The sequence below is a fragment of the Lepidochelys olivacea genome, assembly GCF_965140295.1.
Source record: "Lepidochelys olivacea isolate rLepOli2 genome assembly, chromosome: 8".
In the NCBI taxonomy this organism is placed as follows: domain Eukaryota; kingdom Metazoa; phylum Chordata; order Testudines; family Cheloniidae; genus Lepidochelys; species Lepidochelys olivacea.
In genome coordinates this window covers 68,968,079-68,992,853 of record NC_140418.1, presented here as the reverse complement: position 1 = coordinate 68,992,853, position 24,775 = coordinate 68,968,079, and the positions used below count along the sequence as shown (strand labels likewise).

Genomic DNA, 24,775 nt, shown 5'->3' with positions numbered 1-24,775 from the left:
GTGACATACCATCTACCCATACCTGCACCTGTCGTCCCTACAAAAATGACCTGCCATCATTCCTTCCATGATAACTTTTTTGGGGATTATTTCCACCTCTATGCCTGATGTGCCCAAGGTGTGTGCAGAAAAGCACGCTGCTACATATGTACTCTTCAACTATGTTTGCTTTTGCAGGCGATACCTGGTTGGTACTAATGTCTGCTTTGCACACATGCAGACACTGATGTGCGTGGTGCACACTGATGATTCCCCCGGTTGGAATCCATCTTGGATCACTTGTGTCCTCGGGGGGGGGGGAACCTCAGGAGTTCGGTTAGCCTAAGTAGGGGACTCAGCTAGGGACAGGGTTCAACATTCTTCACAGTCTGCGCAACGCAGCCAGGCTGATCTAATTCGTCAGCGCCAAGCAGCCAGCAGGCGGCGCGGAGGGCGTGTCTACACAGGGCAACTGATAACTGTGCGGAGCAAAGCTGCCCCAGAACAGCTCCAGGTGGACGCGTTCTGAAAGCGAAGTGACTTCGGACCCACGTGTACTGCGCAGCGCGGCACCGCGCCGGCAGGGGGAGTCAGCGAGCCAGCCACAGCCGCGATTCGCCAGGCTGGGGAACACGGGAGCGAAGCCCCTGAACCCCTGCAGCCCCGCCCAGGCTCCGCTCCGTGCCCGCCTCCCAAGGGACCACCCCCTCGTCAGCCGAGCGAGAGCAGCCTGGGCGCGCGCCGGAACAACCCGGAAGCGCAGAGACTCTCGGGAGGTTTGTACTCCCCGCCCCTCACCCCCGGCGTTCTCGCGAGGGTTGTAGCTGCCGTTGCCGGGTGTCGCGGCCGGGCTGGCACGGCCTTTCCGACCCTGGATCTCACACCCCCGCCCCGCGGCATGGCGGCCCCTGGCGGCTCTGAGGAGGACAAGGCGGCGGCAGGGGGAGGGCCCCCGTCCGTGGGGCGGCGGCGGCGGCGGAGCCGGACGCTGCTGGTGCGGCACCTGCCTGCCGACCTGACGGCCGCGGAGAAGGAGGATCTGCTGAGGCACTTCGGGGCCGCGTCCGTGCGGGTCCTGTCCGACCAGGGGCGGCTGGTAGGGAGCGGGAGCGGCCGGCGGGCGGGCGGGCGGGCGGGCGGGGAGGGGAGGGGGGGGTCGCGTCCGGCGGGGTTCCCGAGGGAGGGTGACCCTGTAGCGTCTGATACGGGCGGGGCAGGTTGTGAGGTTACCCCCAGCCCCTCCCCCTCCTCCAGCGCTCGGGCGGCGCCACTTGCGAGAGGAGGCTCCACCTCTCTCGTCGTTCCCCTGAAGCCTCGGCCCCCGAGGGGGTGGGGAAGGGCCGTCTCCGGTCCGGGGAGAGGACAAGAGCCTCGGCATCCCCACCCCCGCAAGGGAGCCGGGGCGGGGTGCCTGACCCGCGGGGGGAACTGGCCCCTCCTTCCCCTTTCTTGGAGCCAGAGACGCGTTTGTTCTTGTCCGGCCGCCTCGGCGCCGCTCCGTAATAACTGTGTTTGCGGCGGAACCTCCCGGCTATTGGCAACTGTTTGCTGCAGAATTAGATCTGTATGGGGTTCGGCGGCGCTGGGGCTAGCGACCCAGGTACCAGTCCCTGCATATGTAATTTGGACAGCGAGCAACAGCTCCCTTGGTAGAGCAGGGGTTTGAACCTGCGTCTCCCACAGTGCAGCGGAGCACCCTCCCTAATCGCCACTTTCGCCAGGTTATTCTCGGGCATCCTCCCACCTCTCCATCCTGGACCCAACTAAAGTTTTGTTGAAACTGTTACGTTCCCATAAAACTTCAAAACATGTTGAAAAATTCCCGACTGGCTCTCTCACAGAGCTTAGTTGATTTCAGTGGGCTTCCAGGTAGATGCAGGGGTCTGTCCACATAGAGCTTATTTCAGGATCGAGCTTTTGTTGTGACAATGATAAATGGATGACAGAAGATTTGATTCAACCCTAAATAATACACCAAAATTATGCAATATGATTCCCATGCCCAATATTATTATGAAAACATTCTGAAAATAACCACACAAATTCAGTTTTTATTGATGTATAGTGGGGTTAGCCTTCAGGGTTATAGGAGTAAAAACAGAGATTCCAGTTTGGGGTTAAAAGTTGTCAAACCCCATTGAACCAGAAATCTGAGAATGGCCTTTATATTAAATAAAGGTATTTCAAACACTAACTTAATTTTTATCACTACAAAATCCTATTATAATGGTGCAAGTGGATGCTTCAGATCTCCCAGACATCCAAGATATGTGGACTGTTGGTTAGAGGTGACAAAGCCAAATTGTTTTTAAAAAACTGCAAGATGATTTAAAAGCCTGAACTAGTGCGCTTAATTTATGTTGGACAGTTCCACAATAGAGGGGCTCAATTTACTGGATGTAGTAAATGCCCTATTATATACTTGGTCTGTCATCTTGAAATGTAAATTTTCTTTATTATCTTCTGTTAGATCCTTAATGCTTTTTCACTATAACAGACTATAATGTTTAAACCTCAGTCTAAAATTCAATTACTGGAGCTACTTGGGAAAATAAAGTTAAGTATGTGTTTTTTAGTGTTCGTAGGATCTTTGTTAAAAGATGGAAAACAAATGCCAAAATAAACTATAGTAAAATTTGGTTCCAGTATATACATATAAAATTATGCCAACTAATACAACTTTAGGCTGAAGTCTAAACTATTAATTAAATGATAGTTTGTTTCAGATTTGAAATCTGAGGCAGTACTTTGGAACAAGTGGCTTGTACTTAGGAAAAAGAGGTAAATCATCTATGCTCGAAAATAAGCAGAAAATCTTCCAAATTTCAGAACATAGCATTAGGTGTGATGTTGCCTTTGTAACAGGAAAGTAGTGTTCGTAAGAATTACTTTGATGAAGATGTTCCACCACTTGGCACTGTTGACTTGAATTTTATTCACTAGAAAAGCCTAGATCATAAAATATGTCTAATATACAATTATGATGACTTAGAGATGATATACTCATGTGAAAATCAGGGCTTGATAAACATCCCCAATATCTGCTTGGCCACAAACTAAGCATGCTTTAATTTTACATTGGCAAATCTTCACTTCTTCCCCACAACCCTTTACCTCTTTGCAGAGCTCCATTGCCTTCATGGACACAGAGCTGACTGTTTTCCTCCCTCTTGTTCCTTTTTGTGAGCCATGTACTCCCTGGTCATCCATCTCTTGTCCTAAACATACATTTAGTAGACTAAAAACCAGAAACCTTGAAACCTGCAAATAATTCATTAACTTGGAAATTTTCATTTATAATTTAAAATCTAATTTAAATGTAATTTCTAGTGCTAAATCTTTGGGGAAAAACTGTGGTCCAAAAGTTTGTTTATATGTCTGAGATCTCTCATACTCTGATCTAAAAAAAACTATAACAGACAAATAATTGTTTGTTTTCCAGAAACATACAGCTTTTGCTACTTTCCCCAATGAAAATTCAGCTGGAAAGGTTTGTATTGGGCTCTTCATTAAATATTTTAGCAAATGGTTTCCAGCTAACTTTTAACATTTCCTGGATCTCCCAAAATTGGGAGTTTGGGAAAAAGATGCAAAACAAATGCCAAAATAAAGTAGAGTAAAACTTCTTTCAAGTATGTGCATGCTATTCAGACTAAAACAAACACTGTTATATCACAGGTTTGGTTATAGCAAACATAAAAGTGTGTGTGCAACTACAACTGAATGTTTGCTAGAACATCTGCTAAAGGACTTCACAGGTGGTGAAGTGTGCACATTCGGGACTGCACCCTGAAAAAATCTTTGTCCTATTTTGATAAGAGCGGGGATGTTGCCATGTTGATAGGCACCTTGTAAACAAGGTAGAGAGGTAATAATAATGTTATATAGCACTTCTTGTTGGCAGATCTCATATTCCACCGAAAAGGAGGTAATATTCATTATATCCATTTTACAGTTGGGAAAACTGAGGCACAGACGGGTGAAGTGATTTGCTCAGTGTCACCCAGCTGACCAGTGGAAGAGCTAGAGATAGAATCCAGCTCTTCTGAATCCAGTTTTAGGCCACGCTGCATACTATAATTTTCAAGAAAGTGGTGTTGAATGTGTCATTTGAATAGTGACTTGGCTTCAAGTGGCTCTGCTGTTCTTTATTATCATGCCACAAATGTGACAAAAATGTTAGTTATCAACTCTAGTTGCTCACCAGAATACAGGCTCGCTGACTTGCCAGAGCTTCATAAATTCACAGTTCAGGAATCTTGGTTCTAGAGCATTGTTTTGTATGCAATGAGATTTGAACCATGCTATCTACAACCAGTACAATACAATAGAGTATGTAGAGGCCTCCGTATTTTCCTGAGTTGATATGGTTAGAATCCTATAAGGTGAGTGAGTAGTTTACAATTATTAATATTCAACTTCTGCTATTGTGTTGACTAGCTTGGTTAAAAGTTCCTCGGTCTTCCCTGGACAGTTTTTGATCCATGACAATACTTTCCCTCTCACCACATGACTATTTAGATTCTTTAGTAGCCTCTTGGGAAGAAATTTCTCAGCCTACGTCTACACTGCAACTTAAAGCCAGGATTAGTGGGACTTGAGTCCACTAAGCTGTGTTGGGTGCACTGTTCTTGAGTGTCTACATTCTATTTTAACCCTAGGTTAAGACTTTTATAACCCAGGTTCAAACCTAGGACTCTGGCATCCACAGTGCAGGGCACAGACCCGAGTCAAAGTAACCATATCCCAGAGTCCCTAGTGTCCCTTCTCCCCCACAAAATATGGCTGCTCTAGCGCTCTAACCATGATGCACTGTGGGAAAACTTTACTGCCTGCCCTGCACGCAACCAGCTCGCTGTGCAAAAGGTTTGATTGGATTGCGCTCCATTGCAAACCGAGAAGGTTCTCTGATAGTGTGCCTGCAGATCAGTGATCAGAAGAAAATGGGTGAATGCTGATCTGATCTGCTGCCATTTGCAAAGGGTGGGTGGCTTCCATTTTTAATAGAGTGGATTGTAGACGGTTGCGATAGAAAGGACTAAGGAAGTTGTCCCATGGAATTTTGGGATACTTTCATCTGACTCCTGGGACCCAAGTCAATGGGGCTGTATCTGCGCTGCAAAGCAATAGGGCTTGGGCCCTGGGTCTCTCCTTAAGTCGAGCTCGGACCCTCCACCCCGGTGGTGTCCTGGGACCCTGGGTCTGAGCCCTGGGCAGTGTTCCCTCTAATGTTTTACATCCATGTGCAGAATGAATTTTGTTATGTGCACCAATATGGAGGTGATGTGTGACACATAACATTCATGGGGTGGGGCCAAGGGGTTGGGAGTGGGAGGGGGCTCAGGTCTGGGGCAGAGGGTTGGCATGCAGTGGGGGGTGAGGGCTCTGGCTGGGGCTGCAGGCTCTGGGGTGGTGCCAGAAATGAGGGGTTTGGAGTGCAGGGGGCCTCAGGGCTGGGGCAGAGGGTTGGGATGCAGGGGGGTACAGGCTCTGGGGTGGGGCCAGGGATGAGGGGTTTGGAGTGCAGGCTGCCCCAAGGCTGCGGTGGGGAGAGAGGACTCTCCCCCCCCCCCCCCTCGCTGCAGCAGCTCAAGGCTGGGGAAGGGGTGCCTCTCCCCAGCCGGAGCAGTTTTGGCTGGGCTGGGCCAAGGGAGGGGCTCTTCTCCCTAGCAGCTCCGTCGGACCTGGGCCAAGAGAGGGGCTCCTCTACCCCGGCTGCCGCAAGTCTAGGGCATCTCTCCCCGCCGCAGCCCTGGGCCCCTGCTCGGCCGCACAGCTTAGACGGAACTTAGGTCCTGGGTTAGTGCAATTTCAGTGTAGACGCAAAGCAGGTTAGGCCTGAGCCTGGCCTCAAGCATGGGCTTGTGTTGCAGTGTAGACATACATACCCTCAAAGGCCTCTTGAAAGTTTACATACACTATGTCAACTGGTTTTGTTTCATTCATTGCTTTGTTGACATATTCAAAGATTTCTAATAATTGGTGAGAGCTGATTTACCTTTGCAGAAACTGTACTGGTTAGACCCTATCATATCATGATTTTTCCAGGTATTCTACCAGTCTATTTTTAATCATTGTTCTATTAATAAATATAGAATATTTAAGTTCTACATGGAGAGCAACAGATTAGCTGAATAGATTTTGGTTTAATAATTAAATTTTGCTTTCTAATTTGAAGGATATCTGAGTGTGTTACTAATATTGATACAGGAGTCATTTTTCCTATACAATATCAACATTTTTCAAAAAATAACTTGCTATAACCAAAGAGGCTTGATCTTTGTAAGCTAAAAATAAAACATGTAATCACTAAATCTTTGACTGTTGACAGCCTTGACTTAGCACTTCAGAAAATTAATACAGTTAATGTCTTTCCCTTTCCAAAACCAACTTCCACCCAGGTTGGCAAGTGTTATGGTAGGATTCTGCCTGTTCTATTGTATATAGTAGAAGTTTAGGTGAAAATCAGGTTATATAATAAAATGGCAAGGGGCAGTATGTTAGGAAGAAAAATTGAGCCTTGAAAAATGATGAAAATATTATTTTTATTGGAATGTATTTAAATATTTATATTAACTTAACTGAGTCTTCATATTCTTTTTTGCTATTGTGGCTATTTTAAGGCACTGTCAAGACTACATCAGCTGAGACTTTTAGGCCACACTTTAGTTGTTGAATTTGCAAGGGAGCAAGACAATGTTCATGTTCTTAGCCAACCTTCACTCTCAGAGAAAAATAAAAGGTATGTATGTGCATAATAGCTTGTTTCCGTGTTTAGAGTTTTTTATAACTTTGACCATAACAATAAGAAAAAACATTTTTAAAATGTGTTCACAATATCTTAATTGTCATTTATTTTCAGTCATAAAATAAAACATGTCCATTTAAAAACATTAACATATTTGAATTCAGTTTCTACAGTAAGAACAATAATAGATCTCTAGACTGAGGGCCCAAATCCTGCCCACATTACTGACTTCAGGTCCAGTTGTGCCACCATTATATAGAATAGTACCCTAATCCAGCATTTCCCAAATGGTTGGTCTTGACTCACCAGTTGCTCATGGAAAGATTGTAGATGGGTCACAGGTCTGGTGCAGAGGGCAATCCATGAAGGAGAGGGATGGTTGGAGAGCGAGCCTGCCCTGCACTCACCCCACAGTGGTGGCTCCTGGGGATGGGCCAGCTTCCTGCTTTGGGCATTGTGACGTGGCATATAAGGTCACAGTACCACTCAGTAGTGGAAAGCTGGGCCCCTTCTCCACCTCACCCAGCGCTCCCATAGGTTGTTGGCGACTGAGGAAAAAGTTTAGGAACCACTGCCCTAATTGATGTGTAGTCCCACTGGTTTCCACTTGCAGAGTAAGTCTCCAGTCCTTCAGTGATCTCCACATGTGCTATCCACTGTTCCCACACAAGACCCATATGTTAGGGATGGAATATCTTTCACTTCTCATAGCTCATGGGCTACAATTCTCTGTGGGTCTGTAACAGAGCACATAGCAGTGTGGGGAGGTTTTCTGAGCCCTTTTCCACTGTGAATCTGACTGTACTAGCCTCAGTCCTGTGAGGAACTCCTGCACAAGTGCACAGTTCCCTTTCATGGAGCTCCTTGCAGGCTTGGGCCTTAGTGATTTATTCATATTATCAACTTACTTTTAAAATTTTCAATACAATACAAAAATGTGTGATTATTCTTCAAAATAGCCCCATTCATTCTAAATCTGTAGGTATATAACCAAGGAGTATGATAGTTTGGGTCTCATTTTATAATCTTTCATATAATACTTCATTTCCAAAGACACATAAGGGGATCAAGTAAAAGAATGAAAGACTTAAAAATTCTAAATTTTTGATTTCAGGTCACAAGATATAATTATGAATTTTTAAATCAGAATAGATCTGACTACCTGGTTGCCTGATTACTTACATTATACAAAATATAAAAAGCTTTTGTCTGTCAAATTTGTGTTTACATATAATTAAAATCAACCACAGAATAAAATAAACATTTGACTTGTACACACAAAAGAAGAGAAATAGAAATAAAGCTGAAATATTTCTCAAATCATAATGTTATACTTTGGTATTGTACAAACCTCCAAGCATTAGGTAATATGACATTGTTGCATTTAACTCTGAATTTATTTGTTTTTTTTAAGAGCTCAGGACAAGTCTTAAAGGTCTAGGTGCTATAATTACAGTACTAGCATTGTCTACAAAAGTTGTAAAGGCCAGTAGACTAACCCATTGTATTCTGAAATAAATTATGAATGTTACAAGAGAAACTCTCTTCTTCTGGGCATTGTGTATTACGTATTTCATGGAGTTTTGCCCAACTTTAATTAATACTAATCTATTTTTCAGGCCAGAAGAACCAGTGGAAGAAGAGAGAGAACGGAAAGAGCCAAGCTGTCCTAAAATAGAGAATGGAATTGCTCCCAGCCATGGGTAAGTACTGATTCTTTGGCTGCTTAACTATTATATTCTTGGCATAGTATAGTTACTGAATTAGCCTCCTATCCTCTAAATACTTACTTAATGTTTTAATAATGTAAATATGTGCATATGGGTTAATGGAGTTGGAGATTTAATATGGATGTGTAACCACACACAGCTTATTGGTGGTGGGGGGCGGGGGGCATGCACTGTAATTGTTACAAACTGAGGAAAGAAAAGTCAAAGTTGTCTAGAGTTTGTTGTGGTTAGCATATTTTAACGTACAGGAATTGCTATACTGGATCTGACTCAAAGCCCAACTATCCTGTTTCAAATAGTGGCCAGCATCAGATGATTCAGAGGAAGGTGTTAAGAATCCTGCAGGAGACAGATGATGGAGTAATCTATTTCCCTCCTTTTGTTAGGTCTCATCCTAGTAGTCAGAGATCAGCTTAAGCCCTGAAACATGAGGTTTAATATCCCTTCCAGTGGGTTTTATTTGTTTTTGTATTGTATCATTAAGTATGATAACTCTGGACAGGAGATAAGTTCTGAAATTCAAGGTTGAGTTTTGTGCTATACTCTTTTTGGCTGAGATGTCTGCATTTTATGGAGTGCTGTATTCTATTAACCATAGGTGGCTCTGAGGATGTATTTTAAGAGGTATTTCGGAAGTTAAATATTTCTTTAATTTTACCTGTAGGGTTCAAGAAATGTAAGATTATTTGATGTTGCTCCTGGTTTATTGGTTTTTAAAATTTTCTCCAATGTTTATTTTTTCCCAGGCTAACCTTTCCTATAAACTCTTGCCTCAAATATCTATATCCACCGCCTTCAAGTACAATCCTAGCAAATATAGCAAATGCCTTAGCAAGCGTGCCTAAATTTTATGTACAGGTAAGTGAAGAAGGGGAAAAGTAAAGGAATACAAGTCAAACACCAATATTTTCCTTTTTTTTTTTTTTTTTAAAGTAACACATACTATAGTAGCTATTATCCTATAGAATACTGCTGTTACTTTAGTTCCTGTGGATAATTAAGACTTGATTTTCCAGTGCTATGAGTTAACATTTTACTATTAAATAAGTTGAGATAAATATAGAGAAGATTTAGTTGGCAAGAAGTGGATGTAATTTCACTAGCATTGAAGACACCACTGGATAATTTCTTTGTACTGTTTTTGACTCTGGTACCCAATACTGTAAACTGGCTCAGAGCAAACCCTTTGTGTTAATTGTACTTAGCCACTGTCAGGTGTCTGGCCTCCATTGCTAACTCATTAGCTACATTTTAATTTTAGTCTTTATTTCTTCATAGTGGAATGTTAACTTCATAAGGTGAGCTTCATATGAGGTTAGCTCTTCAGCTGGTGTAAATTGGCATAGTTCTGACTTCAGGGGAGCTACACCAGTATACACAAGTAGGGATCTCACCCAGGGTACTTAGCTAATTTACAGTACCAGTGCTGATGGATTACAATATAAGTGTTAAGTACTTAAAACAAAAATAACAATAAGAGTAACTGTTCTTATTATAGTTGTACTGCGTTTTAACGTATACTTCTATTTGAAAATAATTGCAAAAAGACACCCTCGTAGTGGAGTGGAAATTGAAGATTGCAAATAGCTTATATGCTAGAACCTCAGAGTTACAAACACCAGAGTTACGAACTGACCAGTCAATCACACGCTTCATTTGGAACCGGAAGTACAGAATCAGACAGATGCAGAGACCAAAAAAAAAAAGTAAATACAGTACGGTGTTAGATGTAAAATACTAAAAAAAAGGGAAAGTATCTTTTTTCTTCTACATAGTAAAGTTTCAAAGCTGTATGAAGTCAATGTTCAGTTGTAAACGTTTGAAAGAACAACCATAAAGTTTTGTTCAGTTACGAACAACCTCCATTACCAAAGTGTTTGTAACTCTGAGTACTGTACTGATAACAGTAACTCGTCTGTACTGATAACATTTCCACATTTAACAAACACGGCTTTTGTAAAAGTCTGTATATTTTTATCTGTATGATTTACAATTGAGTAGAATACTAAAAAGTCATATTAAAGAGTTAGAAAGTACTGTACCAAAGAACTAGTTTGTTTATAAAGAGAATTGTTACTTAATTTTTATTTCAGGTGCTGCACCTTATGAATAAAATGAATCTACCCCCACCGTTTGGACCAGTTACTGCTCGACCACCCATGGTAAGAAATTTTGTATATTACGTTTAATATGTGTGCCTTGTCCTAGGAGGTTCATCGGTTTTTGCTGTTGATTAGACACTTATGCACCTGTTGGATGTGTTGGCATGGGCTCCAAACAGGTGTATGTCTATTTTCTGTTGCAAGGAAAATTGAATTTTCCAACAGTATGAGATGAAAACCAGTGTGTTGTGACCTTTTGGTAATATCTTCAGAATATTTCAAAAATAATGGAGGGCATTAAAATGGAGATTATGGTAGTGCAAACAATATCTTGTAACAGTTATAGGAAACGTGAAAATCAATTGAATATCGCATGGTTAGTCTATTGCATGAAATGTTCTTTGATCTATGCATTCGAAGAGAGCTCTTATGAGATTCTGACTGCTGATGTGAAAACCGCATAATCACTCACTTTGGCTCTAGGATTTAATGGGGGTGTTATGAAGGGGAAAAAGGGAGGAAGGACCTGAATCTGTGGCCCCAGTTCTCCACTATGTCTGGATACAGGGAGCTAGCACCCTGTCTCCAGCAGATTTTGGAGCTGCGGAGGGCTTACTGTAAGTTATGCCATTGGCAGGATCAGGCATAAGGAAGCTCAGGTCCAATACATCCCACAGCTTGCCCTGGCACACCAGCACCTTCTGCTTTTTCAGGGATTGGGAGGGTAGTTTCTTCAGGAGGTTACATGATGCACAGTAAATTTAGCAGACCAGTGAATTTTCCCTGATATTTTTGAAACTATCCTTTGCATCTTTAGGACAGGATCAAATACTAGGAATGTTATGATCAGGTAAAGATTAGTAACAGTTCAAAAGACTCAGTCTCTCAGTTCTCAGTAGAAGCTGCTCAGCACTTTAATGTTTTCATTTTCATTGACTTCAGCACTTTGTGCAACTGTCCCCACATTTGTTCATCCAAGTGGTTGTAAGCTTTATAGTAAAGTGCATTGGGAATCCTATCAGATTGAGGTTATTTTGGCAGGAAACTGCTCATAATATTCCTACAGTAATTTCATCCTTGTAATGGATAACTAATCCTTCCTTCACCTGTAGGTAAGTATTATCCCTGTTTTACAGAGGGAAGGAGCTTATGGCGTGTTCAAAGTCACAGAGGAGATTCAGCATAATAGTTAAGATTAGAATTTGAGAGCATCTGGCTTCCCATCATATGCTCAGACTATGCTCCTTTCTAGTTTGCAAAACTAAGAATGGAAAAGCAAAACTTCTGGAGAAGCTGGCTGTTTTTCCTTCCTTCGTTTCTGAAGTGCTCTAATTCATCTTTTCTTTCCCTCACCCTTCACTCCCAATTTTAATTTGAAGAATTAAGTATTTTGTTACTATTTTTGAGTTTGAATTGTTTGATGTAAAATCCTCATGAAACTGAATTTGTCAAGAGTGGGTAGATAGATCTCAATAAACATCTTGTTTTGAAAAGCTTCCTTTGCCATCTGCCAGTTTATCACATTTGAGGCTTCTTATTTATGCAGAAGAAATTAAAACGTACATTTTTTTCCAAAATGAGTGTTTAAAGACTTCGATTTTATGTCTTTCATTGATTAGTATGAAGAATATTTATCAGCGCCTGTGCCGCCGCCACCTATCCCACCACTGCCTCCAGAGGAGCCTCCTTTGCCTGAAGAAGAGGAAGATCAGGAATCTAGCAGAGAAGAATCTGAATATGAAAGTGCTGATGAGGAAGAAAAGGAGAGGTTTGTAATTATAATCAGTAACTAATCATGCTTGGGGGCGGGGGGGAATGCTGTTCTTGTAGGTCTCAATCCAGCCAAAATCAGCCTCTGTGCCTCCTGGCCCACAGAAGCTCCAATTTTGTGACTGAATAGCCCCAGCTATTCTAATATGTAAGTGGCCTTTCCAGACATAAATTTTAAAGAAGCTGCAGTTCTTAATATTCTCCCTAAGGCTGACAGTACTCCTCTGAAAGTCAGTCAGGGCAAGGATGAATGTGGCCATGTGGCTCAAAAATTAACATGACTAGTTTCTGTACACTTGTACTCTCCCACCTCTTTTAAAATTTCTATTGAATAGGGTAGATCTCTTATCTGTTAGGGGAAAGACAGAAAATCTCATCTATGCTCTGAAATTGATGTCGGCTTTCTACCCACCTGCATGCTGAGCTCTGTTAATTCCCCCCCATATGTGGGGGAATTAACAGAGCTCTATGCTGAATATGATGTAGGAGGTGCAAAGCTCATTTGCATGCGTTCTCCTCTCATTAAGTAGCTGTGCCACTTGCTTTTGATTTTGGATTGGCTATTTTATTTTATGACATTTGTGGAAAGCTGACTTTCTCTAGCCCTCCACCCCACTATTATCCTGCATTGAAGCCGGTGTCAAGGGCTTGCCTGACTTACAAGGCCAGACATTGATTGTGTATTATATGCATTATGCCATATATTATGTGGGATTAGGCCTTTAGGGCAGTCTTTAAAAATATTTCCCATTGCTAATCTGTTGCCTCCAATTTAAAAGTATCTAAAATTCCTTGAAAGATTGAAGAATTTAACTAAACGTAACTAGAACAAATACTTTAAACATATTTGAGTAAAGATTTCCTTTTATGAGTCATAATATAGTAATGAAACTTCTGTTTCTTGTAAGTTTACCTTTTTTTTACTTTGGTGAACGATTTAGGCAGTTTTTATACACTCTTTCCTCATGTCTGAGTACTACTCTAATTTTAATAATCCACGTTCTCATCAATCTAGATGTTCTACAGTAATATTATTTACTGTATAATAAATAATGTGTAGCTGCATTCTGCTAGTATATCACAAATGTTTTGTGGGATATAATAGAACAGTTCAACACATTTGAGTTTCAGAAGTTCTGGTCAGAAATAAGAAGCTACATTTCTAAAATGGCATCTCTAGATTAAAAACTAAACTGTTTTGGATGTCTTCATTGTGTTTCCAATTTAGAATGACTAAATTGATGGAATTAGCCACTATTCAGCCTAAAAGACCAATATCCACAAAGCAGCGTAGTGTGAGAAAAAAGCAAAAGATAAAAGACTTGCTGAATGCTCCCACATCTGCTCCCCACAGGTATTGTATTATTATTTGTATTTCTGCAGTGCTCATCGTGTTTTGAGTGTAAGGAGTAATCACAAAAAAGTGCCTTGCTCAGGATTTTTTTTTTCTACCTCAGAACCTTTAATACAGAGGGTCTTACTGCAAGATGAAGTGTTGTAGGTGATCCCTTCCAGTTGTTACTAAAACTTCCCTGAACAGATGACAGTTGTATCATGCTCTGAAATCCCCAAGACTTGAGCTTTTCCTGATCTCAAGCCAGTTCCACAGATGTGGACCCTTTATTGAGACTATTGTTCTGGCCCCTACCATATCTGTTTTTCTATCAATTTGTTTTATATCAAGTTTGAAATAGACCTGAACAGAACCCCAGGTTGCTCCTCTACCCATTCTGGCTAAAGGCTGGAACATGGATCTGAATAGGCTTAGGCCATCTCTAGTAGAAATATGAAAATACAGAAAATAATAATTTTGTTTAAATGCTTTGGCATCTCCAGTTTTATTCCACTGTGTCCCTAAGAAGCAGAAGTAATATTTTGATCTCCTGACAATCAACTGTTTTAAAAATGTATTTATACAAGTGTGTTCACTTTGCCCTGCACACGTGAAGAAAACTAAATGGCACATTTTTATACTGAGTTAGAATAGCAGAGGACACTTGTTAATATTTTTGCTTTGTGACTTGTTTAAATAATATGACAGTTCTGCTTTTGCAGAGCTCTAATAGAAAACTGTGAAGGAAAGAAAAAAATCACTTAATTTTCTTGGCTTGTTTGAGGAAAAACTATTCTAGACTTATTTTTGTCCTGGTGATTTACGAAATTGGTCGTTAAAGATGAGTTGCAAAATATTTTTTCAAAAATTGTGCTGTGCCCTTTTCTGCTTCTTTAAGATAAAAGCCTGGATGTTTTGGAGGGTGGATTGTAGGGGTTATTGTGGTTTAAAATATTTTTTTCTACTTAAACAGTATCAACTAAATTGGTCTACCACCTTCTAAAATTCTAATTCAGATAAGGCAAGTTGTACTTTAGTATGTGCCAAAATAGTGCAATTAATGCCTAGGGGAGAGCCTAAGCTTTAACTTGACAGATTGCTAAAGTACAGCTTGCCCTTTCTTTACTAGAATTGTACATGTCGTTAGTTAAAGTGAATTAGCTAACATGATCTGACATCGCACCTTTAAATCCTGGTTTAGAAATAGCCCTGGAAATATCAGGGGTGTCAAGTCTGCTCTTCCGTAGTATTGCTGAAGGGTCCTTGCGGAATCTGAGAGCACGATTAACATGCGCTCATGCACTCTAATTGAAAGGATATTGGTGCTGAATATTTAACAAAGATGTCTTTTACCCAAAATGTTAACTAGTCATTGAAGCCAAATAACAATTTTATACAGTCTGCTTCTCTAATCATTTGCTTAACTTTCATTCTTAGTCATTATGTCATTATATCATTTGTTCTCCACTCATGAGAGAATCTTCCAGCCAAGAGAGGACCTGTTTTCTAATATGAAAGGTTCATAGGCTTTAAGGCTAGAAGGGACCACCATTATCATGTAGTCTGATCTCCTGCACATTGCAGGCCACAGAACCTGACCCATCAACTCCTGTAAAAGGCCCATAATCTCTGACTGAGTTACTGAAGTCCTCAAATCTTGATATCAAGACTTCGAGTTACAGAGAATTCACCATTTACTCTAGATCAAATCAGCTAGTGCATCCAATGCTGCGGAGGAAAGCAAGCTCCCCTCTCTTCCCCCTGGGTATCTGCCAATTTGACTTGGGGAAAAATTGCTTCCCGACCCCAAATATGGTGATGTGGTGACACCCAACAGCTGGACACCTGGGAAAGAATTCTCTGTAATAACTCAGAGCCTCACCCTCTAGAGTCCCATTTCCAGTAGTCATGGATGGGCTATATGTCATTGTTGGCAACTTTATCATAGCATCCCCTCTGTAAACTTATGCTACAATTTAGGTTTCCACCCCCCCTCCCCCTGCTTCTCTCTTTGGAAGACTGTTCCAGAACTTCACTCCTTTCATGGTTAGAAGCATTCATCTAGTTTTGAGCCTAAGATTGAAGCTAAGCTTTTTTTAAAAAAATATTTTTTCAATCCTCCTTTATATAGAGACACAAAACAAGCCTAATTTATTTTTCTTGGCATTCAGTCTTTAAGAAAGTGCATTTGGTGGTGCCTCATATTATTCCATTTAATATTTCTCTTAAGACAATTTTCTTTTGTAAGCGAGTCTACTTGTAGTGTAAGGTTATCTCTGGTCTTTGTTTTTGCTGTTTGGCAACTAAACATGTCTTATCACTGATGAACTACATGTAACCCACAAAAAGTTGTGTAAAGTTTAAAGTTGCTTTGGAAACGGAAAACTACTGTGCTAAAGGTAAACAGCATGAAATATAGTTGGAAAAGATGCATATATTTTGTTTGACCATGCCTGTTCCATTGACCATTTAAACCTCAAGTGAAATTGACATATTGTTGTTTTAAACAGTAATCTGCACCCTACACTATCACCTTCGGATGTGTTTGAGCAGCCACAATCTGTAGGTCATAAAAAAATTAAGTTCCAAATTTCTGCAGACATTCCGGACGTTCTTCAGAAAAGCTTAGAGAGAGACCAAAACAATGGTAAGAATGCTTATCCTTAAATTCTTCTGTTAAATAATTTGAAATATTTAAAGATGCAAAGAACAGGCAAGATGACAACATAACATGTGAGTTGAATATTTTTATGTTCTGTGACTTGGAGAAAGACGGCTATGTAAATAGTGCTGGTTTATTTTTATATTTATTTAATGTGAGTTTTCTTTTAAGGAATTCAACCCTAAGGCCTGGTCTACACTTAAATTTTGGGTCAACATAGCTACAATGCTCAGAGATGAAGAGCTGTGCTGACCTAACACCTCGTGTAAACTACCATCTCTTGGGGACACGGTGTTCCTACAGCGATGGAAAAACCTCTTCCATCAGCGTGGCTGCATCTATGCTATGGCATTATGGTGGCATAGCTACAGTGCCATAGCAATGCCACTCTGTTCACCATAGTGTAGCATGTCATTCAGTCACTAAACCTGCTGCCTTAAATCTCACTTTTTTCAGGAATTCTGTCTTTTACAAGACTCTCTGTTCAGTTTCAGTTCAGAATGCAGGATGGGGGTGGGATTTTAAGGCTCTAAGATTGCCTCATCAACACAAGATGTTTTAGTATGCTTGTCTTTTTGAAGCAAATTATGTTTTAATTTTTTTAACAATCTTACAAATTATGTTGAAGACTTCACATGGGGTAAAGAGGCATTTCAAGACACTTGGTGTGTGCTTCAGCTTCTTTGAAGAGAGCAGCCTTCCTGTAGTTGTCAGTTTCTGTAATGCCCCAATGTGCACTTTGCTCATATTCCCCCACTGTCTTTATAGTACTGGGGCATAAAGATTTCTTATAGCTTTATTACCCAATATTATGAAGTTCCTGTAGATATTCTTATGGACTATAAAATGACAATTTAAAAAACCTTATAAAACAGCGTAATAATAATAAGAGGGAAGAATGGGTCTTGCTGAAAGGTGTTTTCTCCACTAAAGTAAATGCTGGAGCATTATATGAAGCAGACATCTTCTGTCAAAGTAGGAATTAGGACACATTGTTCTTCGTGCATCTGCAAAAGACAAATAATCATTATGTATGTACTAAAATTCCTTTCTATCTTGACTTATATTCAGAACTTAACCTCTCTAAAACTTCAGGATTTTCTGGCTTGCAGTCCATCCCTTTCCCTCTTCTTTTGGAATGTGAATCAGCTCTTACAAACATTGAGTACAATATTGTATTCAACTTTCAGACCTTTATGCAACTGCAGAAGAAATAACTAATGCAGGATTTGGAAAGATCTTCCCAGCTCCCAGCTCTAATGATAAAGAGGACACAGAAGAAGATGATGAAGATGATGATGAAATACCATCAGAATTTGTTTCTAGAAGGGAACTGGAAAAAGGCAGACTTTCTAGAGGAGGTATTTTCTTTAGATTAGATTCTATTTTAACTATTATGTACAAATCAATAATTTAAAAATATTGATATTTTGTTTAAAATATTAAGTTACATTACTGTTACATAGTCTATAATTTACTATTTATGTTGTAAGATATTTGGTTTTGTTACAATGTATAATTTTTTTTTAAATGAGGTTTTAAAAAGCTGTGAGATGAAGATTTATTAAGTCATATAACATGCATATTGATTATTTTTCCCCATCTTTCTGTCTTGGTCAAGAAATGGAAAAACTTTCCATTTTCAAAAACTATGAGCCAGGTGATCCAAACTGCAGGATTTATGTGAAGAATTTGTCAAAACAAGTTCAAGAAAAGGTGAGGAAGGATTTATGAAAATGTCTTTCTGTTTTTCTTTGTTTGCTGTCTTTCCTTACACACCCATTTTAATTTCAGGATCTCAAGTTTATTTTTGGAAGATATGTTGACTTTCAATCAGAAACTGAACGGATTATGTAAGTTATTTCAATTCTTGGTAAAATTAAACTGTGCACTAACTTTTACAGCAATAGTGAAAACTACAGTTGAAGTTGCAGTCATTTTGAGCCCCCTTTGTCTGCTTCTAATTTTGGGCGGAGAAAATCATTTTGGCCTGAAAATTTTAATTGTTAGGGGAGAGTAGAATTTTTTTGTTTGCAGTTAGCAAGTGGTGGAAACGTGTGTTTTGTGTTTTTTTAAGTTACGGTTCAGTACAAAATGCCCAGCTTAAGTATTTTATCTGGAAGTGGTGTACCTATTAACAGAATATTTTTTTACACCTACCGCATAACAGTGGGGAAGGACTGGGTAGGTTTTTTTTTTACTGCAACATTTATATTATACTCAGTATGCACACAACTTCCACCTACTGAGTGGAGTGGTACATCTGGGTCTAAAGACCCTGTACTGTGCCTTTTAGAACACAGACCCGAATTCCAGTTTCTGGTATCGCTGGATTGGCCAAAGTGTACAGCATTGTAATGATTGAAGTCCTAGGTGCTTGTTCATCTGTTAAATGTTTGGTTGTATATGCGGTATTTGTTGTAGTAGTACAGCAACTTGCTGTCCTGCCTTCTAATGGTGATTTTTGACAAATTGCTAGTATATTTTTCCAGACAAACTTATCAGTGTCTCATGACATAACCCTGTCTGTACCAGAATGTAGGCATCGCTGCCACTTCCATTTGCTCCTCAACTTTCTGCATGTGACGTTTTATGCCGATTGTAAATTGTGGTGGTGAGGAGGTAAACCTTTCATCCCTTTCCCAATTTTATTTCTAGGTTTGATATACGTTTGATGAAAGAAGGTCGCATGAAAGGACAGGCTTTTATTGGCCTCCCTAATGAAAAATCTGCTACCAAAGCCTTAAAAGAAGTAAATGGATATGTTTTGTTTGAAAAGCCCATGGTGGTTGTATCCTTTTCTGAACATTTTCATTTTAGTGTCTTTTAAATTTAGGTCAGTTACTGAGATTCTTGCTTCCTATCTTACAAACTCAATGTATTTCATAAATAACTGTAGAAAAGAATAGATATTTCTTAAAATAAAATCACCACTTATGTCTTTGTCCTGCAAGCACTTATGCATGTGCTACCTCACTCACATAAGTAGCCCCACTGACTAAAGTTATGCAAGTGTGTAAGTGTAAGTGTTTGTTTGCAGAATAAGGGGCATTATGTGGAAGATTCTGACTCACTCTTAAACTCTTTACAAATCAACAAGCTGTTCCTTTCCAAAGTTTATATTCAGGTTTAAAAAAAAAAAGTGATGTAACAAGTTTAAATTCAGAGGTGGGTTTTTTTAGTTAATATATGCCAATTAAATCCTGGATCACACAGCAAATAATCCACTTTTTAACTGCATATAAGTGTTGTGGTGGGGAAGTAGTTCCATTTGATTTGAAGAAACGGTAAGTGTAGCTTCATGTGACTGGAGTAAGAGGTAAAGTTGGATTGAGTACATACATATTATGTATACGTTCAAAACATTCATTCTCCAAAGTTTTATTTACCTTCTAGTGAATTAGTATTTCTCTGCTCATTGATTCTGGCTTCCTGCTAACAATTATCACTTATACTTTGGACTTGTAGTCCTTAACAAAACCTTAGCAATTTGCACGATCTGCTAGACCAAAACAGGATTCCAAAGAAGAGAAAAGAAAAAGATAGAACAAATCTAAAGGTAAGTAGATTTAGTGAGAAAGGAAAGAGAACATTCAGACTGATTTTAAAAAAAACAAGTCAATTATTTGAGCACATAGTGGGGGTTGGGGAGAATTCCACAAAGGAAATCTATCAGGAAGCCAGTATGCAAGGAGGCTGTCAGTTTTGACTTATGTTAACATTTCACTTCTCCCTTTTAGAATCATAGAGCCTATATCCCAGTCCTCAAGTTGTAGTACTGATGTGTGTTGACATTCAGTCCTCAAACCAACAAAGAAAAGTGGGGGTGAGATGGGCGGGAGTTTTGAAGAAACTTGGCCATTGACCCTGCAGTTAAATTTAAGGGATTGTGGTACATAGGAGAGAGTAGGATGCTGCCAGTCTAACAGCTCAGGATCATACTCCAGCAGGGTATATGCCCCAGAAGCAATAACCGCTTCAGTGCTATAACCCCATAAATAGTACTCTAGTTTCCTTGCTGGCATCTCCCAAGGAGTCTTTGCTTTGGTGACCCTATGTTTAATAGGTGGGATCTGTGCATCATTGCAGGTCTCTTTTAAGCCTTGTTTGTCTAGGAAATAGCATGGTGTTAGAAAATGTTTTAGCTAATGTGATGTTAAACAAGATTTTTCCTTTCTATGGACATGGACAGTTGTGATTAAAAATGTGTTTCCTGATTCTGGTTATCCCTAGGATCTCTGTCCACACTGCCAACAAAAGCATATTTAGCATCATGTTAGTTTGAAAAGATGTTCCTATTTCCTAGTATAGATGAGGTCTTAATTTGAGTGTATCTGAGAAAATATCTCCAAAAAGTGAAAATATCTCCAGAAAGTTCTTAAGTTTAAATTTGTTGTCTATTGATAATTGTTAGTTGAAATGAAATTAGCTTCAATGTTGCTGTTTCTGATGGAAAAATAACAGCACATTTTCTTAAAATTGATTTGAGATGCTCAGCACTGCTGTCACTAATGAAGTATTTATTAAAATAGACATTTTATTGTAGATGTCTTGTGTCCGCTGGAGGCCATGCTATTTAACCTATATATTGCCTTCAACGGTATTTCTAATGTTTTTGAATTGTTGATAAGACACCCTCTGAAACTTCTGGCTTGTGCAATATTGAGATGGTGTGTAGTCTACTTTTGAATAAGCTTTGGTTCCATTTGGCAAAGTTAGCTGTTTGATTTTATCAAATTAAAAACAAATGCTGTTCACAGGTATTTTCTTACATGGGTTAAAAAGAAACAAAGAAATAAAACTTGGTTAAATTATTCTAAAAGGGATAAAGGCACAAATAAGCTTTGTTTTGAGATCTGTTCCCTGTTGTTTCTTTATTGAATTATTCCATTGTTTTAAGGTTATTTTATGTAGTGTGACAAGTGCAGAAAAAAACAAAAAAGATATTCTTTGAATGGATGTTGGCAACCATTAATTTTAAACACTGAAAAAAAAATGTACTATAATTGAATTCTAGTCTTCCCAATTTATTCCTTGTGTTTAAAAAAAAAAAAAAGTCACTAATCCAGTTTCTGACTACACTAACAAGTTTCAATTGGCATTCAGATTATATAAACAGAAAAGACTAGACCTTGGTTTGGTTGCTAATCATGTTTTTAACAGTCAATTCAGAGTTAGTACTTTGGAGTCAGCTGTCATACTTGCATGAGCTTTATTTACAATGTAAAAGGATTAGATTTGCAGTTAGCAAATTAAAAGTCTAATAAACTGAGTTAAAATCAAAACCTGCATTTAAACCCAGCCTTTTGTATCTAAGTATCATGGAATACATAACACTGTTGTGTGTACAATTGGCCACTACAGAACTCGGGCAAAGTGGCACAGTGGAGGGCTGAGTTTCATTAACTTTGAATTGTTTTGCTTTTGCTAAAGAATAACAAACATGAACCCTAATTTTATTTGAATATATTTTCTTCTGTCGTTGCCAAGAGCCAATATGACTTGAGGTACACTAGCTTTTGATGCAAAATAATGGTTTCTATGATATGAAATCTGGAGATTCAGGTTTATAAGTACATTTTGTAAATCAAGTAAAATAAAAATACTGTAAAATGTGAATTGTATACACAGCAAATGTAAATTGATACACCCATACTATTTAAGTGTCACTTTATATGGCACTTCATTAGTGTCAGATTTTATTAAACTGTGAAAATAGCTAAATTTATTGGACAGTAGTTATTCAAGTATTACTACTTTCTGCTTTATGAAGATACTGTAATGCACATGCCTTCCCAGAAGATGAAAAATATACAGTTTTGACTTTTCATTGACTGGAATTTCCCTTTCCCATCACTAACTAATGTTTTCATGAACAGTTGGGTGCACAGTTCTGATACAAATAAAATGGCAGCTATATGAGAGAGCATGGAAGAAGTTAATGTTGCAAAGGTTACTGGCTCCCGTGAGAGGGGTAGCCTAAAAGACTGCATTGGATGGAAGCATGATTTAAAAAAGAAAAAAAAAAGCTGATGGAAAAACAGAACCTTATGTAAAATGCAGACCACTGAATGAATGGGACAGTAAATGCTGACATTTTCCTAATAGTTCCTCGATTTGTAAAGAGCCTCACTTGCTTATGGGAGTGGAGCTCTCACTAATTTGCAGATAAGGGATCAAAACAGCTATATTTTATTGAACAATCTTGTAATAGGTAGTAAAAAAGTTTTGTAAATGCAATACTGAGAATCAAGTAAAATTAAACCACATTCTGCTGTTCTTCTTTAGAAACATTCCTGCGTAAATACTGCAGTAATACTGTCATGCAGAGTGTATCCTTTCTTGTTGTATCCTTTTTTGTGCAATGTTTTCCATAGCACTCAAATACCTCAAAGTTCTCTTTTAGTGTAGGTGCGGGGAGGAATTTACTCTCTTTTTTTACAATTTTGTAAATCTCTGTTAAAATAAGTAAGATACTTAAAAAATTATAAAGGGAACTTTTTCAGGGAGAAAGTTAGTGAATCAGGTCACTTATTTACTTAAAGCGACACCATGAACGTTTCTAGTCTCAAAATGTGACCTTTCCTCCCTGTTCCTTCTCTGAATTCATAAATTCTTTATTTTATGGGCCAGATCCTGAATTGATGTAAATTGGCCTTGTTCCATTGACTTCAGTGGAGCTATGCTGACTTATATCAGCTGAGGAGCTGGCCCTAGATATTCCTTTTTAAAAAATAGCAACACCACACTGTGTTAGAATGTTTCAGTTTTGATGGGGTGGTTATAAGCAGAAAACAATCCTTGACGTTGTCTTTTTAAGTAATACATTCATTTAATGACAGTTTGTGTCCCAGTTTATGGGACGCAACCTGTACTTAGTTTCTCTTATAACACTTTCCTTTTTTTAGAATAGAGAACAGAAAATCTAGCAATGTCTCATAATGAAGTAATGAAGACTGAAGCTAAACTTTATTCATTGCTACCTTTGTTTCCCACTTTCTGGTAGTGTTTTGTGGCAACTAATCTATAATTTTCTTGGGGGTTTTGTATTACAGCATTCTGAGATTAACCTTTTTTTAAATGTAATATAAACTAATACATGCTGTGTGTAGTAAGCCAAATTTAGCTGGCTCAGACATGATTCACTAATTTTCTGTATCTTACGATCTTTCAACTTTCCAGTTAAGCTTCTGACAACTGAACACAGTAATTTTTCCAGTCATTTATACTTTTAACATGCCTTTATAATGTTCCAGGTTCCTTTTGTGTTCCATCTCTTTCAAATGTTACCAAGCCATGGGAAGAAGCAATGTGATCAACAGGACTATTGAACAGTGCGTAGTAGCATTTCAAATGTTTTTAAAACAAGACTTAATTCTCTTCATTCTTAAAGGTTCCAAATGCTTTTAAACACATTGTAGCCTATCAGACAGATATATGAAAAATGTATATTAGTCGGCTTGTTAAGTCTCTAATAAATTATTCCTTTTCCCTTCACTTTGCGTTATACTTGCTCTTTTTTTTTTTTTTGAGATGAGGTGTTTACCTCTTACAGAAACACAATACTGAATTATTTTACATCTTTATGCCTCAGAGCTTTAATGTCAGAAGACACATTCATAGGTGCCAGGGTGAATGATGTTTTCTTCCTGCCTTGAGGATATTGATGTGCTCTCTGAAAGTAAAAATGGGCATAAGAATCAATTTTAGTGTATCAGGAATTCTTGTTTTGCCTTGGAAACAGTACTGAACTAATACCCTAGTATTGTGTTGGGGGCACAGTACCATCAGAGATTTTTTCATTCAAATGAACGTGAGTTGCTTCTGGTCATTCATTCTTGGATCGAGAATTACACAGGTATGACCAATGTCAACAAGGTAGGGACCTTTATCTACAAACACACATGAATAGTATCAAGTCCAAAGAGGCCCCAGTCCTGATTGAGGCCTCTGGACATTACCATAAGATAAATACCAAACAATAATTTTAAACACTGCTAAGCCAAGGGAACAATGTAGGCTAGCATTCTTACTCTCTCGTTGAAGCAGCAGTGCTATAAATCAATGCTTTAGGCCAGTGGTTCTCAAACTTTTTTTTTTTTGTGTGGACCACTTGAAAATCGTTGAGGGTCTCAGTGAACCACTTCATGATCTTTCCAAATGTTGTTTGTACCGATAGCTAACTATTGTAAAGCACTTTGGATAAAAGCACTATATTAAAAAAAAAAACCCTTAATTAACGTTTTTTTATTCTACGAATAAAAACACACAACTCATATTCTAATATCAGTATTCTTACCTTTCTAATGCGATGGATGTGCCCTCTCTCCCCCACACCGCTATAGCCACAGATCTGAGGCTGGGAAAGAGGGCCGTCTCTCCCCGGCAGCTGCAGCCCCGGAGCTGGGGAAAGTCTCCTCTTTCTCTGGCCGCTGCAGCCTTGCACGTTCC

At 39.2% G+C, this 24,775-nt stretch overlaps 1 protein-coding gene across 2 annotated transcripts; it reads left to right on the top strand.

Moving 5' to 3' along the window:
* The first annotated feature begins 754 nt into the window (after nucleotides 1-754).
* Nucleotides 755-23,821, top strand: RNPC3 (RNA binding region (RNP1, RRM) containing 3). Of its 2 annotated transcripts, none has more exons than XM_084636297.1 (15): nucleotides 755-1,075; nucleotides 3,422-3,469; nucleotides 6,603-6,721; nucleotides 8,347-8,430; nucleotides 9,204-9,315; nucleotides 10,551-10,619; nucleotides 12,179-12,327; nucleotides 13,558-13,683; nucleotides 16,173-16,309; nucleotides 17,515-17,685; nucleotides 17,946-18,040; nucleotides 18,119-18,177; nucleotides 18,983-19,115; nucleotides 19,811-19,883; nucleotides 23,581-23,821. In XM_084636297.1, exons 1-14 carry the CDS (start codon nucleotides 878-880, stop codon nucleotides 19,868-19,870), a joined length of 1,560 nt encoding a protein of 519 aa, XP_084492423.1. In that variant the 5' UTR covers nucleotides 755-877; the 3' UTR covers nucleotides 19,871-19,883; nucleotides 23,581-23,821. The 2 variants fall into 2 exon arrangements, with proteins under 2 accessions (XP_084492423.1, XP_084492424.1); XM_084636298.1 differs by having other exon boundaries at nucleotides 22,613-23,821.
* The last annotated feature ends 954 nt before the right edge of the window (nucleotides 23,822-24,775 follow it).